This window comes from Alosa sapidissima, chromosome 5, assembly GCF_018492685.1.
Source record: "Alosa sapidissima isolate fAloSap1 chromosome 5, fAloSap1.pri, whole genome shotgun sequence".
Classification (NCBI taxonomy): Eukaryota; Metazoa; Chordata; class Actinopteri; order Clupeiformes; family Clupeidae; genus Alosa; species Alosa sapidissima.
This window is the reverse complement of record NC_055961.1, coordinates 2,126,247-2,146,798: the sequence shown is the minus strand read 5'-3', so window position 1 is coordinate 2,146,798 and position 20,552 is coordinate 2,126,247. Positions and strand designations below refer to the sequence as shown.

The 20,552-nt window shown below is 42.3% G+C and overlaps 1 protein-coding gene across 1 annotated transcript in view; it reads left to right on the top strand.

Annotated features, from left to right (window-relative positions):
• Positions 1 to 20,552, top strand: part of LOC121708955 (adhesion G-protein coupled receptor G2) — a 49,950-nt gene that overhangs the window by 12,263 nt on the left and 17,135 nt on the right. Inside the window, exons 6-16 of the mRNA XM_042091938.1 lie at positions 9,200 to 9,233; positions 9,674 to 9,711; positions 9,797 to 9,936; positions 10,169 to 10,298; positions 12,016 to 12,068; positions 12,938 to 12,982; positions 13,772 to 13,839; positions 14,657 to 14,703; positions 19,733 to 19,775; positions 19,885 to 19,919; positions 20,054 to 20,172. Coding sequence (XP_041947872.1) covers positions 9,200 to 9,233; positions 9,674 to 9,711; positions 9,797 to 9,936; positions 10,169 to 10,298; positions 12,016 to 12,068; positions 12,938 to 12,982; positions 13,772 to 13,839; positions 14,657 to 14,703; positions 19,733 to 19,775; positions 19,885 to 19,919; positions 20,054 to 20,172 — 752 coding nt within the window. The remainder of the gene's footprint in view (positions 1 to 9,199; positions 9,234 to 9,673; positions 9,712 to 9,796; positions 9,937 to 10,168; positions 10,299 to 12,015; positions 12,069 to 12,937; positions 12,983 to 13,771; positions 13,840 to 14,656; positions 14,704 to 19,732; positions 19,776 to 19,884; positions 19,920 to 20,053; positions 20,173 to 20,552) is intronic.

Here is a 20,552-nt window from a genome sequence, read left to right as displayed (position 1 = left end):
ACTCACTATCCATGTAAGTAGCACCACGTCATCCTACAGCCATTGGGCAAGAAGGACTGAGTCACCCCATTATGAAACCTCCGCTCTCTCTAAAGTCTAAACTCACCAAATATGGCTGACAAGTGACAGAAAGAATAGCTCAAGCTAACCAAATCAACACAGCTTACACCTGGGCCTGATATGACATTAGTTGTGGCATTAATACAGCATTAATGTGACCCTGATATGACAGTAATGTGGCATTAATATGGCCCTGATATGGCATTAATATGGCCCTGATATGGCATTGATATGACCCTGATATAACATTAATATGACCCTGATATGGCATTAATATGGCATTAATATGACCCTGATATGGCATTAATATGGCATTAATATGACCCTGATATGGCATTAATATGACATTAATATGGGCCTAATATGGCCCTGATATAGCATTAATAGCGTGATGGTCTCCACCCAAACCAACATGGAGCCAGGCTACTCTCTGACAACATAGCGTCCACACTGAGGCATTGACATTCTGTAGAAAATATTACAGATTCACGCCCCCCAGGTATTGATTTGAATGGCATTATACATGTGGATGGGTCTGAGAATGTCTGCAGGGTAACATACAATACTATAGATCAAGCTGCTTCATGCAATAGCATGACTTATAGTTATAGTTATAGCTTATAGTTCTATTCCAACGTTGATTTCTACCCAACGTATAGTAAAAAGAAAAGACAAATTTAAAACTAGAAACCTAACAAATATTCTTTCCATACCTCAGCATATTCCTCAAAAGCCAGAGGCATTTTCAGCTAACATGGGTTTACTAAATATAGGTGCACTTACTACCAAAACCTTTGCAATCAATGATTTTATTAGTGAAAAAAAATTGGATTTTCTGTTTCTTGTTGAAACCTGGCTGACTTCAGACAGCGAAGCTGTTCTTGTTGAAACCTGTCCCCCAAATTATAATTACTTCCACTCAATTAGACAAGGCAAACGAGGTGGTGGAATTGCCTCCATTCTCTCAAACAAATATAGCTGCACTAGAGTCAACTTTGGCGAATTCGCTTCCTTTGAGTATATTGCCCTCACTCTGAAGGCTGACCCAGCTGTACTTCGAAGCGAAGCGGTCATATAATGATTGTCAAAGTTTGTTAGTTCTTTTTTTTCCCCGTCATCTACTTCCTGAATTTTTGGTCAACGATACCCGGGACACCGAAACACTGGCGCACATGAAATGTTGTGGGTCTGTAGCCCCACTAGACTTTTAAGGAAAATTTTCGTTTTTCGTTTTCGTTTTCCCCCGTGCTGGGCCCCCCGAACCGCAAAAAAAGCAGTTTTTCCTAAATAACTACCTGAACCGTGGCACTGAGGATGAAGAATCTTTTATGGTATGTTGGTCTCAAGGGCCCACATCAACCTGGCCCATAATCACTCATTTGTGATTTGCACCCCCCCGGTAAAAATGAAAATGCAATATCATTCTGCTTTAAATGCCCCTATCTTCAGTTAAGATGTTCAGAACTGCACCAAATTTTATGTGTATGATTGACCTGGCATTCTCTGGGGGTATGCCAAGTTTCGTAGAATTTCATCCATGGGGGGGTCTAAAAAAAATTTAGGTTATGTGTACATTTAGTGACTGTACACTCATTGGCCTGTAGATGGCGGTGCACACATATACACATGCACACACACACAGGTACGCACATACTATCGGTATTAGAACGGCCGATACATAATTATAAATTCAGTAGGATTAAAAGAAAGCCAAATATTCATCATCATCATCATCATCATGGCTGCATTTCCAGTATTGGCGATAAGTAGTCGTTTGTCCACTAGATGGCGCATCGTTGCAGTGAGACGTAATTTTGTTGGAAGTTAAAAGTGGGTTGGAAAAACAATGGACGCTTCCTACAAGGACTGTAGTTTACCGCAGAGAACGTCTAATAAGGATAGGACGATGTTCACATGAAATGTAATTCCCATTTCTTCTTGAAGCCGAAATAAATCTGAGAATGTTTATCGGACATGCTTGGTTTTTACTGCAGGTACGTTAATCTTATAATATCAATAAGGACCTAGGTACAATAATGTTACCGTTAGCGTTGGTTGAGTGATGGAGGCCAATTTGATTGCATTTGTAGAAAACTATAAATGCGGTTATACCAAGCAAATTGATAGCAGCACTGTAATTGTATCTTTCGACTGTCATTTGTTGCACGTGCTACAAAAATCATTCTGTGCAATGGAAGATTTACCAACGTTACACCGGTCTGATACAGTTTTGCCTATACATGCGTGAGACTGAAACGCCTGTTTATTTTGTTTTAAGTGCGTGCAGGGTGTGAAAGGGGAATCGATGTGCTTTGATTCCAGCTTGGTAGTTATAGTCTGTGAAATGAAAAAGCACGTGTGTGTGAAGTATCTAATGACACCTTCATTTCATTATGGCTGCTTTATCAACACACCTTAAGCTACTATGTAGTGGGTCCCATTTAGAAGTGGCTACTTCATTCGCGCTTTCTTTGACTCATGGAGCTGCGTGAATTTTATTACAACTTTTCGCCACGATATGGCAGTTTAAGTCCGCTTAAGGGTGTGTCCATGAGAGGACCAGGCGGGGGTGACACATGCTACGTCACCGATTTTGATGAAACTTGGACAGTTTGAAGGGTCCACCTAAAAACTCAAAAAGCCAAAATAGTACAAAATTTGAAACAACCCAGGGGGAGTTAGGCCCCCGTCCTTGTTTTAGGCCAAAAAACCTCAAAACCTCCTGCTGTCAGATTTAAACACAGCAAAGTAAGAATCCATGCCATCAAAGGTCCATCCAAGGTTAGTTTAAAACTGAAGTTACAAGGCGTAAGGTGTGACTGGTGTCAGTCCAGGGCCGCACGTATCCACTATGTCACATGCCTTTTGGCGAATACCCAAAAAATAGCAATATTCAGACCTGAATATCTCCAATAAGCAACCTCCTTTTTTCAAAATTCTTTCTTCACATGAAAGGGCCATCTGTGGACTTCATAAATCAAAAGAAAAATGCTTCAAAAAGCTTCAGATTCAAATGTATATCTATTTCAATGATTGGTTGAAACATAATGTTTAGGTCATTTATGGTGGACAAATGGAGATATATTATCATCAATCATGTCTACTGATCAAATCCAAGCTAGATTTAATGTCCTAAGTGCAATATATTCCTTAAGGTAGCTCAAAATGACATCATTGGGTGACATACACCAGTATACCCGTAGGTCCAATATTTGCAAATGTGATATCTCCAACATATCTCAGGGCTGGAAACAGTCACTTGGATTCAAATAATAACTTGTAACATTTTGGTAGCCAAAGGTCAAAGGTCAAGGTCACTGTGACCTTATGTATATCCCTTTGTGGTGGATAAATCTAAAAAAATCCCTGACATAATTTCATATGTGATACAAATATTCACTTTGACTCACAGATAACAAATTTTTGAATCTGGTGGTCAAAGGTCGAGGTCAAGGACCTTGCATTCTTGAGAAAATTATATATCATAAATGCCTGTAGGGATGTTTTATCAAATTTGGTACAAATATTCACTTGCTTTTGTCTTCGTCTTTCATCGGTGACCTCCAGAAGGCTCAACAGTGGTATCTGGCATCTCAGACCCAGCTCCCTCCACACTCATGATAGGTTGTCTACCAACCAATACCGACACATTTTTTGGTAATTTGTCTTCTTAGCTGTGGCCGTTTATGATCCGATCAGCAACACAGCCAAGCAAACTACAGTCCCTTGATGTGGGCACCCACAAATACCAACAAATTCTTCAGTTAATCATCTTTTTTGCTGTGGCCATTTATGATCCCATCAGCAACTATACAACAAACAAAACACCAACCCTTAATGAGGGCACCAAGAAGTACCACCAAAGTCTTTGGTCATTCCTCTTCTTAGCTCCCAGAGTTTCTGATCCAATCAGCAACATAACCAGACCAACTGAAAAAGCCCTTGATGTGGGCACCCACAAATACCTACACATTCTTCAGTCAATCCTCTTCATTGCTGTGGCGGTTTATTATTTGATCATTAACATACCCAGTCAAACCGCAAGCCTTTGATGCATACACCAACAAATACCAACCAATATTTAGATACCAACTACCAACCATTGTCTCAAATTCTTCAGTCATTCCTGTTTGTTGCTATGGCCATTTATGATCCGATCACCAACATACCAAGCAATATCATCAATTCTCCAGTCATTCCTCTTCATTACTGTGGACACTTATGATCTGATCAACAACATACACAGCCGACATGCAAGCCCTTGATGTAGGCACCAACAACTACCACTCCAGAAACACAGCAGCAGCGTCTCAGAGTCAATTCAGGTTACAACATGACCCCAAATAGCATGTGAGTGCCATAGCCATTGGCTTGCCTTTTCAGCAGCCTCCGATATTTGTTACAGCTCCTTTCAGTGATCGTCCTCAAAAAAAGTCTAACAGAAGTTTTGTGGCTGATTATATTTGTGAACTATTTCACTATTCACAAAAAATATTTTTACAACTTGAACATGATATCCTGGAAACACAGAGTATTGTTATTATTGTTATTATCACATGATAATAACATTGTTATTTTTCATGTGATAAATGGTTTTAACATTGGAAAATGTTAATCTAGCTTGGCATTACTCCATTAGCACTGTTCCATTAGCCCAACACAGCGGTCATATGCAGGAATTAAAGTGGGAGGACCGCAGTTCCGCCACCTCGGATAATTTAATAATAAATATATTCTTTCATACCAACGATACAGCGCGATTATATTGTTAAAATAATTGGGGAGTTAATTTTCGTGTGTACAGAGGTGACCAAGAAGCTATCAATTCTTGTCCAAAAAGTATTGCTACACCACGATACTAAATATGTTGTCCAACGGTGAGTCATTTTTCCCCGTTGCACCGACACTGGATTTTAGGGTTCCCCCACCTGCCAAATCCCACTTTAACCACTGGTCATGTGGCATGCAATGGAAACAGATTCACAAGTAATGTACATTATCATGTTTTCAATGTTTCAGACAGATTTCCTTGTGGGACCCTAACATGAAGCTAGGTGGTTATACCATATCAGAGTCTCTGCTTTAAAACAACTTGTACTAATAAGCAGGGTCTACAGACATGTTTTTACGATGGATGGACATCGAGGTACAGTAGGCTACAAAACAAGTAAAGCCCAGGAGAGTGCTGACTGACTTGCTATATACGAACACCCAATACCCATCCATAGTAATCATCATGTCCTTGTCCACGGGGGCAGCCGTGGCCTACTGGTTAGTGCTTCGGCCTTGTAACCGAAGGGTTGCCGGTTCGAACCAGACCAGTAGGAACGGCTGAAGTGCCCTTGAGCAAGACACCTAACCCCTCACTGCTCCCCGAGCGCCGCTGTAGCAGGCAGCTCACTGCGTCGGGATTAGTGTGTGCTTCACCTCACTGTTATGTGTGTTCACTGTGTGCTGTGTATGTGTTTCACTAATTCACGGATTGGGATAAATGCAGAGACCAAATTTCCCTCACAGGATCAAAAGAGTATATATACGTATATATAGATTCTCTTTAGAAGGTTTTAAAAAAAAATATTTGTGTGGGCTAAACGCTGTTTATGTGTGGACGAAAGACCCAAACATAAAATATCTGGTGATGTTTATACAGGGCCTAAGTTGTGCTAAATCTGAAATAACTCCTCAAGGTGTTTCCAGGACATTGTGCTCAAGGTGTAAAAATACAGTAGGCCCATGCTGCTGCTTTGAGAGGTCACATCTTGCCAACATGCTGCTGCTGTTGTGAGGTCACCGTAACATTGACCACTCGCATCTAATCATTTCATCTTTGAGTGTAAGTGACTGTGTGTGCCGAATTTGAAAGAAAAAAAAAAAAACTTCCTATAGGCATTCCTCACAAGAATGTGAGGTCACAATGACCCTGACCTACCTTTGACCATCAAATTCAAATTAATTTGTTATCTGTGAGTGAAAGACCCTTTCCGAAACTAGCTACACTCTCTCCCTAGCCACTTGCACTCCTAACCAAGTGTTAAAGGAACACGCCAACATTTTGGGAAATTATCTTATTGTCTCTGCCAGAGTTAGATAAGATGATTACATACCCTTCTCATCTGTGTGTGTGCAGTACCTCAGTCTGAAGCACCCACTGTTAGCATAGCTTATCATAGTTCATTGAGGTGAGCAGTTGCAACTAGCCTAAAGCACCCAAAAGTGATAAAAGAACTCCAACATTTTCCCATTTACATGGAGAACTCGATTTAGCTGTAAGGGTGATTCCCACCTGAGTGCACATCGTAACTTAGGGGAGTTGGTAGGGATTGGTTTCAGAAAGGGCCAGTGTGAATGTTTGTATCACATTTGCAATTATGTCAGGGATTTTTAGAGGTTTATTCACCACAATGGGATGTACATAGGTCACAGTGACCTTGACCTTTGACTATCAAAATATTACAAGTTATTATTTGAGTCCAAGTGACTGTTTCTAGCCCTGAGATATGTTGGAGATATCACATTTGCAAAAATTAGACCTACGGGTATACTGGTGTATGTCACCCGATGATATCATTTTGAGCTACCTTAAGGAATATATTACACTCAGGACATTAAATGTAGCTTGGATTTGATCAGCAGACATGATTGATGATAATATATCTCCATTTGTCCACCATAAATGACCTAAGCATTATTTTCAACTAATCATTGAAGTAGATATGTATTTGAAATCACTGGCTGGATCACACTATTCAGGCGGTTACCACGAAAAAAATAATAAAAAGGCCGAGCATTTTTCTTTTGATTTATGAAGTCCACAGATGGCCCTTTCATGTGCAGAAAGAATTTTGAAAAAAGGAGGTTGCTCATCGGAGATATTCAGGTCTGAATATTGCTATTTTTTGTGTATTCACCAAAAAGCATGACATAGTGGACATGTGCAGTCCTGGACTGACACCCGTCACACCTTACGCCTTGTAACTCCAGTTTTAAACTAACCTTGGATTGACCTTTGATGGCATGGATTGTTACTTTGCTGTGTTTAAATCTGACAGCAGGAGGGATGTCAACATTTTATGCAATTTTGGGCCTTTTTTTGAGATTTTTTGCCCTAAAACAAGGAGGCGGTCCTAACTCCCCCTGGGTTGTTTCAAATTTTGTACTATTTTGGCTTTTTGAGTCTTTAGGTGGACCCTTCAAACTGTCCAAGTTTCATCAAAAACGGTGACGTAGCATGTGTCACCCCCGCCTGGTCCTCTCATGGACACACTCTTAATACTGTAAGGCGTAAGCCATTGGTTTCCAAAGGAGATTTTATTTGTGTCGCCAGCATAGCCTATTGACAATTTATGTTGTAAATAGACGTATACCTTATAGGCCTACCTGTAGCTTAGGGAAGCTAACAGCTTTCTATTAGGATCTAGTTTGTTAGTTACAGTTTTGTCATAACTCCCTGATGCATTTTTGCATTTAGAATAGCCAGAGCGTGGATATCTCAATCGGAAAATTAAACAATATCGGGCGCCTATGGACTAGGCTGGGTGAACCCAGCCTCATCTGCCCGCTATTTATTTTTTGATTTCTTAAAAGATTGAGCTTGGTCTGGTGAAAGCCAGACAAGCCATGGACCTCAGTTACACAATGCAAGGAAACATGAATCAGCCTATATTTGCACGAACAACAACGGACAACAGCTCTTCAACTTTGGCCTGTTAAAATGTGTATGAACAGTCTAGCGACGCATTTCATCAAGGCCCATTTGGACATGTCAGTTATTTGCACCACTGGTTAGATGTAAAACAGCATTTCGTTTCAGACTACTGTTACTTAATTTGTGCATTGACTGTCACGGACTGAGCCGTGACGTGCTCACGCAGCGTGCAGCCAGCCAAACGCCGGCGCTAACATTCAAACTGTCCTGCCGCTGTTCTCCGTGTCATATCACTGTCATTACCGTTTGCTCTGTTGTATTCCTGGTTCTCTATTCACAATGTCATTTACCACCGTTCACCATAAATGCCAGCTAGCATGCATTGTTGTTTAAGGTGCAGGGAAAGGCCTACCGGCATTCTTAAGTAGCAAATGTTTGTGCATGACTCCATTCACATTACTCAAACTATATACATTGTCATTTCCATCTCCCATCTGTATTAATGTCTTCTGGTAGCAAGTAATGAAAATACCCACACTGGCTGTCAAACTTCTCATTTATTTAGTTAAACCTTCGTAATTATCCTGCCACATTGACAATAAAGTATCACATGAACTAAAGATGACTAAAATCTTATGCAGAAGAAGAAACATTCACAAAAAATCCATCTATCCAAAAATGACCTTTGTTTTTGATAGCTGTTGAAAACGGCATGGAACTGACAGAGATGTTTTTGTTTATTAATAAATAAATAAATAAATATATAACATTATGCTGATACCTTTTGCTTTTCCCAAATACAATGTAGCCTACAGGTGTAAGTGACCTTTCATCAATCCAGTTGCAATGGATGAACTGTGATGAACTGCCCTACTTGTGATTGTTCAGAGATTTTAAAGGTTTTATAACAATGCTACAACTTCTTTGGCTATTCTACAATCTATTCACCTTTTCAGCGCCAGTATGCTACTTTCTGTGCAGCCGCACACACACACAGGCATGCCAAACAAGCATACACAAAAGTTTCAAGAGTGGGGGATGGAGTAAAAGATGGAGACAAATTGATTTATGTGATTTATTTTCGCGGAAAGGATGTACTGTACAGGACTGAGCGGCGGTCATATTTTGTACCGCTATGCGGTACATCTAGTTATTATTATATTAATATGCATTAATATGGCCCTAATTTGGCCCTGAGATGGCCCTGATATGGCATTAATATGGCCCTGATAAGCATTAATATGGCCCTGATATGGCATTAATATGGCCCTAATATGGCCTTTATCTAGTATCATCTGCCATCAACCTGTTATGAATCTGGCTTGAGTCTGATATTCTTCTGGCCCCGATCTGGCGCAGACTGACTGGACAGTAGTCATAGAGGCCAGCTTCTGTCGGGGCAGAGACATTATGTTTGTAGCTAAAGCTAAAATCACCTGTACTGTGCTCAAAGATAACCTATTTTCTCTCTCTCTCTCTCTCTCTCATGTTTAGCCCGGAGAACGGAACAGACAGCAGTGTCTTTCAGGTGAGCACACCTGAGCAGGTTATGAATTCAGAAAGTCACATGATAAAGATCCCTTTAACCACAACTAAACACAAGTAGCCTACATGTTATACTTTGTTGTATCTCCACCTGTGAATAAGAAACATTCACCAACTTAATAGGCCGTGCCTAAAGGCACCTAATTGAATGTGGGTCTATGAACTATTAAATTCAATTTAATTTAAATTTAATGTGGGTCTATGAACTATTAAACATCGAATGATTTAATGTGGGTCTATGTGGATGAACAGAGAAATGTAAATAATGACTTCTCTAAGTCCATGTGAATATGCTTACCTGTATTAGCCAGATTTTCCACAGCTCTCAGTGATAACAATACGCTGTGAGATGAAAGACGCTACTGTGAGATGAAAGACGCTACTGTGAGATGATGGACGCCATTGTGTTTCTTGTTGTTCTAGGACATCGATGTGTGCTGTGAGGAGAAAGAGAAGATTGGGTGAGTCACATGACCCCTGACCCTTGACCTATTAGAGCGTGTTATTTTTGTCCCTCTTATTCTTGCATTGTTCCTGCTCCTACAGGCAGACAATATGCGTTGCCGTGGTGAAGCTCTCAGCACGCAGAAGGCCTTGTTGTTTCCGCTACGCCCTGTGGAACACCAGCCTGTCCGACAGCGGACCCATTTACGCCAGCATCCAAAACAACAGCGTCACACTCATCAGTGAGTGTGTGTTTGGTTTATAACGAGTGTACATGTGTAAACACACACACACGCACACACACACACACACAACACACACACACGTCCTGCGATGATATGCTCTCTGACTTCTCATAATATCACACACACACACACCACACACACACAATGTCTATTCTGTCGTGTCCTGTGATGATCTGACAGTTCTCCTTCTGCTCTCTGTCGTCTCATAATATCACTGCTCCTCTCACAGGAGGCATGTGGCCTGATAAGAGCTCATCGCCCCCTAGTGGTAACATGTCAAACTGCAACAGCTCTGAATCTTCCTCAACCAGCTGCAGCTCCACCTCCACCTCCAGCTCCTCCTCAGTCAACTGCACCAGGTGGGTGACCAGACTAGCTCTCCCTCTTATACCCCAAGTGGCTAGTACATCTGACACATAGACTGTATAGAACTACTAATTAGCAAGGCTAAGGATAGAGGCTGTGTGCACCTGGTCTGCATTAGCAAGGCTAAGGATAGAGGCTCATTAGCCAGGCAAAGGATAGAGGCTCAGATGTGCCCTGGAAATCCAGAGTTCTTGTGAGAGCACAATTTGAATTTGCTCAGCGAGTCAATCTGTCATTCAGTAGTGATGCTCATTACCCCCATGCCCTTGGAGCTGAGCTGCACCAATCACATCGGCGTATCTGATATAGGCGGGCCAGAGGCGAGCTAAACAGACGATGACAGCGCAGCAACGTCAAAGTCCGGAATCAGTCAGTGAACATTGGTGGCAGTGTTATCCAATTGCGTGCAGTGATATTTTTAAATGCATGCTTGGTGCCGCCTCTCGAGTTGGGGCATTTTCATTACTCATAGCCAGACCCTAAATCTGTCCAGCGTTGGTTCTGGATTCCAGTCGGCAATACTGATGAGACTCACTAACAAATGCTTTAACATGTCATAGCCTACAGCGTGTTGCTGTGGATGCTACCCATTGTTATGTGACTGTATTGATGTGCTAGCCATTGCTATGTGACTGTATTGATGTGCTAGCCATTGCTATGTGACTGTATTGATGTGCTAGCCATTGCTATGCAACTGTATTGATGTGCTAGTCATTGCTATGTGACTGTGTTGATGTGCTAGCCATTGCTATGTGACTGTATTGATGTGCTAGCCCTTGCTATGTGACTGTATTGATGTGCTAGCCATTGCTGTGTGACTGTATTGATGTGCTAGCTGTGCTAGCCATTGCTGTGTGACTGTATTGATGTGCTAGCCATTGCTATGTGACTGTATTGATGTGCTAGCTGTGCTAGCCATTGCTATGTGACTGTATTGATGTGCTAGTCATTGCTATGTGACTGTATTGATGTGCTAGCTGTGCTAGCCATTGCTATGTGACTGTATTGATGTGCTAGTAATTGCTATGTGACTGTATTGATGTGCTAGCCATTGCTATGTGACTGTATTGATGTGCTAGCTGTGCTAGTCATTGCTATGTGACTGTATTGATGTGCTAGCTGTGCTAGTCATTGCTATGTGACTGTATTGATGTGCTAGCCCTTGCTATGTGACTGTATTGATGTGCTAGCTGTGCTAGTCATTGCTATGTGACTGTATTGATGTGCTAGCTGTGCTAGTCATTGCTATGTGACTGTATTGATGTGCTAGTCATTGCTATGTGACTGTATTGATGTGCTAGCCATTGCTATGTGACTGTATTGATGTGCTAGCCATTGCTATGTGACTTTATTGATGTGCTAGCTGTGCTAGCCATTGCTATGTGACTGTATTGATGTGCTAGCTGTGCTAGCCATTGCTATGTGACCGTATTGATGTGCTAGTCATTGCTATGTGACTGTATTGATGTGCTAGCTGTGCTAGCCATTGCTATGTGACTGTATTGATGTGCTAGCTGTGCTAGCCATTGCTATGTGACCATATTGATGTGCTAGTCATTGCTATGTGACTGTATTGATGTGCTAGCTGTGCTAGCCATTGCTATGTGACCGTATTGATGTGCTAGTCATTGCTATGTGACTGTATTGATGTTGTAGCTGTGCTAGTCATTGCTATGTGACCGTATTGATGTTCACTTTATTGTTTTACAGACCTGTGGGTACTCGGCCGGAGCACAGTGCGGATAATTGCTCCAATGAGTTTGGTAAGGTCTTAATATCATTTAAAAAAATATTATTCATATTGATTTATATCCAGTACCAACATCAATATGGTGCATATCAATACACAGAAATGCACACTGATGATTCATGCTTTAATGCTACACAACACTGCACATTGAGCTCTACTGTAGTTGGGCCTCTATGCAGTATCTCTGATCCTGTGGTGTTCTGACCTTATGGTGTTCTGTCTGTGTGTTCTGACCAGTGTTGCCAGATTAGAAATGTCGAAGTATCGCACCAAGACCTCAAAATTATCGTTTTTTGAGAAAAAATATTGTACACAAACCAAACACATAAAATATAGCTATTTTCCAACAATTTTATTTTCCAAATAATTTTACAGCCACATTTTTTAATTTTTTTGCCAAAGTGCAAAAGATATGCCGACAGTCCACATTTTGAACTAGACCATACAGTAATTAAACAGACTCTGCCTTCCTCTTCGCCCCTCCACTGTCCTTACCTTCCCTTTCTGAACTAATTTTTTAGCACTTTACTGCTTCGTTTTGTTAAACGGAACTGTTTTCTTTGGCAAAACTGTAGTGTAGTGTTGATGTGCGGGCGACACCGTGTGGTGCCTGTGTGTGTGTGTGTGTGTGTGTGTGTGTATATATGCTTGCGCGCAGGCAGGCGAGCCTGAGAAATTATTCGGGGTCAGAGAAGCGGTAGGATGTGTGTTTGGACGAACGACTGAAAACTCTGAAATTATCATACATTATGGGATTTTTTTCATTATTGATCGTACATAGGTCAAAATTATCGTACAAATATGATAATTATCGTACATCTGGTAACACTGGTTCTGACCCTTTGGTGTTCTGAGACTGTGTGTTCTGTCTGTGTGTTCCAGTGGCCCTTCCTGGACGTTGCAACTGTTCTCAGGGTTGTGACAGTGGTAAGATCTCAAGACTTCTCACAACCTTGTGTGTGTGTTTGTCTGAATGTGTGTGTATGTGTGCTGTACAACACTGTTTTATTTTGTACACCAAACCGGAACAATAATTGATTTTCTTTCTTTTGAAATCCAAAGATGCATTCATTCACATGGTATTTCCCATAGCCTGATGATGTCACATAGCCTGACGTAGCCACATAGCCTGACGTAGCCACACAACCACATAGCCTGACGTAGCCACATAGCCTGACGTAGCCACACAGCCTGACGTAGCCACACAACCACATAGCCTGACGTAGCCACATAGCCTGACGTAGCCACACAACCACATAGCCTGACGTAGCCACACAACCACATAGCCTGACGTAGCCACACAGCCTGACGTAGCCACACAACCACATAGCCTGATGTAGCCACATAGCCTGACGTAGCCATACTCTATTCAGTATTTGGGACTGATGCATTGGGGCGTGACTGATGCATTGAGACGTGATTATGCGGGACGTGTTTCCACTGATACAGGGCACAAATGCCTCTGCACACAAGCGCGCTCAGGTCGCGTGAATGAATAGGCATGCTCGCCTGTCGATACCGTCATCATTGTATAAAGCCTGCCCAGGCTATTTGATTGGTCCGCACGATTCTTAGGTTTTCATAGAGGTTTGTCAATCAAACATGTCCAGACCGAACTTCCCGACCTCAAATGTTGTGAGCGGAGTTAGTTGGGGCTGGCGTTCCAGGCCAGGTGTCATATGAAGCAGTAACGCACTGTCTGTCTCTCATGCACAGTGGCATACTACTCAATGGTGGTGACAATCAACAACTCCTCCATCACACAGCAAAACATTGCAGCAATGGTGAGTGACTTTGAGACTACGGGGGTGTTGTCTGACAAGGATAGTTAGTAGAAATCCTATTTCCATTTGGTAAGTATACCATGCTCAGGCTAGCTCAGGCTAGTAAATATGCCATGCTCAGGCTAGCTCAGGCTAGTAAATATACCATGCTCAGGCTAGCTCAGGCTAGTAAATATACCATGCTCAGGCTAGCTCAGGCTAGTATATATGCCATGCTCAGGCTAGCTCAGGCTAGTAAATATACCATGCTCAGGCTAGCCGTTATCAAACATAGCTGCAGTTTTGCAAGAGTAATAAAGTTATTCTAATTATGTTTCCCATTGTAATCGTGTAATTTGTAATGTTTTGCATGGATATGCGCTGGTGCGCGTTTGTGGATGCACCCACCCATATCACTGTTGATAATGCACTCTTAAAATAACATAAATAACTCGCAATGGATTTCTGACCAGGCTTCTCTTGGTCAGTGGCGTAATGCGTTTTAGGTACAATAACGATTTTTAGATAATGCGCCAGACCCCTCCTTAGGTCGTTAAATGCCACACCCCTAGGCACTTTGCTAAAAAAAAAGAGACGTGCAAGATAAGAATAAACTTTGCACTGGGATAATACTCCGCTTTCCGCCAGGAATCTGTTTTGGTCCCATTGCCTCAGATATTTATTTGCCAAGGAGGTGTTTTTAGAGTCTTTTTAAATGATCTTAGTCATTCATTTGTAGGTTATAAGTTACTTGTTTGCACATGTGTTGCCAGTTTTTCTGAGAGAGGGGAAGTATTGATAGGTGGGAAAATGTTAATTGTTCTTTTTCATTCTCCAGGTCAACAAACTCAATCAGTCCCCAACCCAGAAATGCAGTTCATCTAAGTATGTTTATATCATTAAAGTATGTTTATATCATTATGGCCCATTCTTATTATTCTTCTGTTTATATTGTTATCGTTGTTATTTTTCTCCTGACTATGTTTATCGTTATTGTTGTTATTATTCTTCTGAGTATGTTTATCGTTATTATTCTCCTGAGTATGTTTATCGTTACCGTTGTTATTATTTATTCTGTTTACTGTCTTGTATTTTATAATACTAAGTTATAACAAATGGACCAGAGACCAAGATGTGCTGTCGACTCTTTACTGAGGCATTACTGTATATCAATCTGAACACCCGCGCATGCGCGCTCATTACATATCAAAACCTGCTCACTACATCTCCCCCTTTTAACTAATACTTTCAGGATCTTTATAGAAAACTCAAATTATATGTTAATAAATCCTAATACTGTTTTTACCATCAAGGCAGGGGAACAGATGACCTGTTGAACATCTCTGTAAACATGAGCATATGTAAACTGGTTAAATCAACTTCCATTTCACATGGCATATCTTATCACAACTCATATTTTTATTTTATTTTTTTCTGAACTCATAAAAACAAGTACATAACCTAACTGAGAGGTAGGGTAGACTGCCTGATCCTCTCTGTTGTGGTATGGAGGTTATTATGCTCCGTATATACTCACAACACTAAACTATAAGTTCAGTCTTTTAACAGGCTCGACTTCCCTGCCAACCCTGGTGTGTTGTCCCGAGTCTGGCTGGCCTCTAGACGGTGTAGGCACCACTCTCAGATGAGAACGGTTTCTTCTGAGACTGCCTGTGGAGGTTTGAATCACATATGAGCGTGGCGTCCCTGCTGAGCCAGAGACGACTCCTGTGTGTGGCGTGTTCCGTATCCAAACTTTCTGACCTGGCTTGAGAGATGGTGTTTCCCGTGCTCTGTGTCATCTATTGTATCCTTCAGCCTGTTGTCTTTTAAGCTCCTGGTCTTTCAACTCAAATGCTCTTAAATCCGGCCAGGCTGGTTTGAGGGTGTTTGGACTCACCGGAAGGGGTGTTTGAATGTTGCGCCCCATCAGGAGCTGCGCTGGTGATACTCCATGGGCTAGAGGAGTTGCTCTGTATGCCATAAGCGCTTTGTGAGGGTCCTCACTCTTCTGCAACAAGGCTTTGACAGTTTTTACTGCCCGTTCAGCTTCCCCATTGCTTTGCGGGTAACGGGGGCTACTGGTTATGTGCTGAAAGTTGTAATCCTTAGCAAAATCTGTGAACTCTGTGGCAGCAAACTGTGGTCCGTTGTCTGTGATGAGTGTATCCGGCACACCGTGGCGGCTAAAGATGGCTTTTATTTTCTCAATCACAGCTGTTGCTGAAGTGCGTGTAAGATTGGAAACTTCGGTGTAACGTGAATAGTAATCAATGACTACTAAATACTGACCCTTCTTCCATTCAAATAAGCCGCGCCCAAGGGTGTGAAGGCAAGGGTGTGGTCATCAGCGGTTCTGTGGCATTTTGACTCTCTTTAGCACAAATTTCACACTGACGTACCTTCTCTTTAATCTGTGTAGTCAGCCCTGGCCACCAGACTGCTTCGTGGGCCCTGGCCATGCATTTCACCATGCCTTGGTGGCCCTGGTGAAGTTTGTCCAAGATGTCCTTTTGCATGCTTAATGGAATCAGTATTCTATTTCCCTTCATCAACAGGCCATCCACCATCAGCAGGTCATTTCTGTATTGCCAGAAAGGCTTCAGCTGTGGTGCAGAACTGTTTCTTTCCCAGCCTGTGTGGATCAGGGAGGACAGCTGCTTACACACTTGATCTTCTTCCTGTGCTCTCCTTATTTGTAGCAATTTCTCAGGTGAGGCCGATAGCTGCTGAATGACCTCCTGGATATGAGCACTCACGTCGTTCTGAAGCACAAGGTCTTCCTCTGTTGCCGTAGACTGGAGTGGAGCTCTTGATAAAGCATCGGCTGCTACAAGATTTTTTCCTGGTACATGTATGATTGTGTAGGAAAAACGCATAAGTCGTAACCTGAATCGCATGATACGAGGTGGGACGTCATCAAGCGGCCTTGAGCTGAGGAGACTGATTAATGGTTTGTGGTCTGTTCGCATCACGAAGTGCAGACCCAGGAGGTAAGTCTGAAATCTTTCGCAGGCCCAAGTGACTGCAAGGGCCTCCTTTTCAATTTGGGCATATCTGCGCTCTGTCTCAGTCAAGCTGCGAGATATGAAAGCCACTGACCTCCAATCTCCAGAGTCTTGAAGCTGAGACAAGACCCCTCCTAACCCATAAGACGATGCGTCTGCTGACACTCTCGTCGGTTTTTCTGGGCTGTACTGGGCAAGGACAGCAGATGAGCTGAGCTGGTCTATCACTTTATCAAACGCACTCTGCTGCGCTGCTCCCCACATCCACATGTTTTCCGCTTTCAGGAGTTCTCGGATAGGCCCTGTGAGTTCTGCAATGTTGGGTGAGAATTTTCCCACATAGTTGACCATTCCCATGAAGCGTTTACGTCTTTCGGTGGTGGCATCTCTCTAATCGCTCTAATCTTCTCGGGATCTGCCTGTATGCCTTCTCCACTGTCAACATGTCCGAGAAATTTAACCTCCTTCACAGCGAACTGACATTTGTCATTTAGAGTAAGGCCATGCTGCTGCAGTCTCTGCAACACCTTATGCACCCTCTCATCATGTTCTTTGGGCGTGGCACCGAATATCAGAATGTCATCTGCATGACACAAAGTTCCCTCTAGGCCGTCCAGCATCTGCGTCAATCGCTTCTGAAAGTGCTCAGGGGCCGATGATATTCCAAAAGGGAGACGATTAAAGCAATAACGACCAAAGGGAGTGATGAAGGTGGTGAGTGGGGCTGAAGCTCTGTGCAAAGGCACCTGCCAAAAACCAGCAGTGGCGTCCAGTTTGGAAAAAATTCTAGCTCCAGCTAGTTTAGCCAGTGTCTCATCAACTGCTGGAAGAATATGTCGCTCCCTGCACACATTTGCATTCAGGCGGGTTAGATCAACACATTTTCATTCAGGCGGGTTAGATCAACACATTTTCATTCAGGCGGGTTAGATCAACACATTTTCATTCAGGCGGGTTAGATCAACACATTTTCATTCAGGCGGGTTAGATCAACACATATTCATTCAGGCGGGTTAGATCAACACATTTTCTAATTCTTCCATTAGGTTTGGGTACTACCACCGTTCCTGAGCACCACTCTGTAGCTTCCTCTATGGGAGAAATAACGCCCATTTCCTCCATCCTTTTTAACTCTTCTTGGACTTTTCCCCTTAAGGGCAATGGCACGCGACGTGGCACAGTGAGGGCAAAGGGAGAGGCATTGTCCTTTAGTTTAATTTTGTATTCTCCCTCTAGCTTACCTAAGCCAGTGAAAACTCTGGGATATTGTTCCTTGTAGCTTGTTTCCGCTGTCGTGATAGCCTGTACTGGACTGAGCAGGCAGAGGTCTTGTATTGCTGGTAATCCCAGCAGAGGAGTCACTAAACCTGGCACAACATATACATGCTGCTTCGCCACAGTTCCATTATGGCTAATTTCTGCAGTAAAACGTCCATTTACCTCTATGGGAACGTTACTTGGTCCACACAGTCTTTTGGTTGTCGGTAACAGCTCACCATGTAGCTTTTGTGAGTAAAAATGTGCTGGGATAGCCGTCACTGCGGCACCCATGTCTAACTTGAACATCATCTGCTGGCCATTCACTGCAACAGACTTCTGCCAGAATGTGTTGGATTTTGTACAATTCACTGTGCCCAGGAACAATGACTCTATGCTTGCATCCAAGTCACTTTCTTTAATTTCCTCCATTCTCATTTTAGTTTTACATACAGTGGCGAAATGCCCTCTCTTCTTACATTTCTTGCACTCAGCAGTGCGCGCGGGACATGCATTGAATGAATTTTCATGTATCCTTCCACATCTGCCACATTTATCATTTGCATTATGTTGTACTGTCTTTGGTTTAAAAGTACTTTTCCCATGTGGAGAGAATTTCTGTTTGAACTTGAATTTAACTCCATCCATGTTTGCCTCAGTGCCATCAATGCTACTTCTTAATACAGGCTGTTGCTTTTTAATTTCTTCACTTTGTCTTATTTTCGTCATAGCCTTCACAAGAGTTAACTCTGAATCTAGCTGTAATTTCTCTGAAAGGGCATGGTCTTTTATACCTACAACAAGGCGGTCTCTGATCATCTCATCTTTGAGAATTCTATACTGGCAATGCTCAGCCAATTTATGCACAGCTGTGATAAACGCTTCAGCCGTCTCACCAGGCTCCTGGCGACGTTTGTTGAATTTAGCTCTCTAGTAGATCACGTTATGCTTGCAAATGAAATGTTTATCGAACGCTTCCTTTACTTTGGCATTTTTTTTCTTTTCGTCTTCTGGTAGTGCTAACGTGTTCAGAACATCATCTGCCATGTCTCCCATAGTGTATACTAGCGAGTTAACTTGATACTCTTCACTCTTTGTATTAAGTCCCGCCGCTATACGGAATCTTTCAAAACGTCGGATCCAATTTGGCCACCCACCGAAGTCTCCGAAGTCAAATGCTTCTGGTGGACTAATTGAAAATAGAGAATCCATTCTGTTTTACCTTCCGAAGCCTCTTCTCTGTATCGTCGACTGACGTTGTATCAACGTAGCAGCTAGCTTCGCGTTAGCTCTACTAGTTCACTTGGCGAATTCAAAAGTTATCTTCACTAAACGGCAATGAACATTCCGGTCACTTGCGTCGGGTAGTCGCATTAATATCAGAAGCGAGGACAAAGACTTCTGACACCATGTCTTGTATTTTATAATACTAAGTTATAACAAATGGACCAGAGACCAAGATGTGCTGTCGACTCTTTACTGAGGCATTATATCAATCTGAACACCCGCGCATGCGCGCTCATTACATATCAAAACCTGCTCACTACATTTACAGGTGCACATTTTGTTTCTCATAGTTAGGCTGATGACTCTGCTGCCAACTGATGTATGTAAAAGCCTAATGTTCTGTTTTAATATTTCCTTGCCAGTTCCACCTGTCAGGCTGTGGAAACCATTTCAGGGGTCTATCAGGTATTTTACAGTGCTCACTGTTGGTTCATTCATGCTATTAGAAAAGATTCATTTGGAGAAATAATAAAATAATTAGGAAACATATTTAACCTAACACTTTTTTCCACAGGAAAGCGGTGTTGTGTGTGACGGCAAAGAAAATGGGTGAGTGGTGGTCAGTCTGACACAGTTTTCCCGTTTTAATTGCCCGTGCTCAGTAGACCATACTGTTGGGACCCTGATGTCTTGTGATGCTCTCTGTGATGCCCCCTGTGTGTGTGTGTGTGTGTGGTTTCCAGTGGATGTGTTGTGATCCTGAAGCTCTCGCAGAAAACAGACAGATGCACTGTGGCCACAGCTCTCTCCTTCCTGCTCAATCAATCAGGCATCACCATGGCAACAAGGGCCTGGCGTGTTGGTAAGACTACTAGCTGATGAGACTCAATGTAATTTTAAATGCCAATAGCCATAATAATAATAATAATAATAATAAGACTGAATAGTATAAGAATAATATGCTGTATGTTATAGTATTTAAAACAGGGACTCTAATCATTTTACAGCGTGTGTGTGTATGTGTGTGTGCACATGTGCGTGTGTGTGTGCACGTGTACGTGTATGTATATGTGTGTGTGTGTGTGTGCACGTGTGCATGTATGTATATATGTGTGTGTGTGTCTGTATTGCTTAACTCAAACGTACTTGTATGTGTATGTGTGTGTGTGTGTGTGTATTGCTTAACTCAAACGTACTCGTATGTGTGTGTGTGTGTGTGTGTGTTTGTGTGTGTGTGTCTGT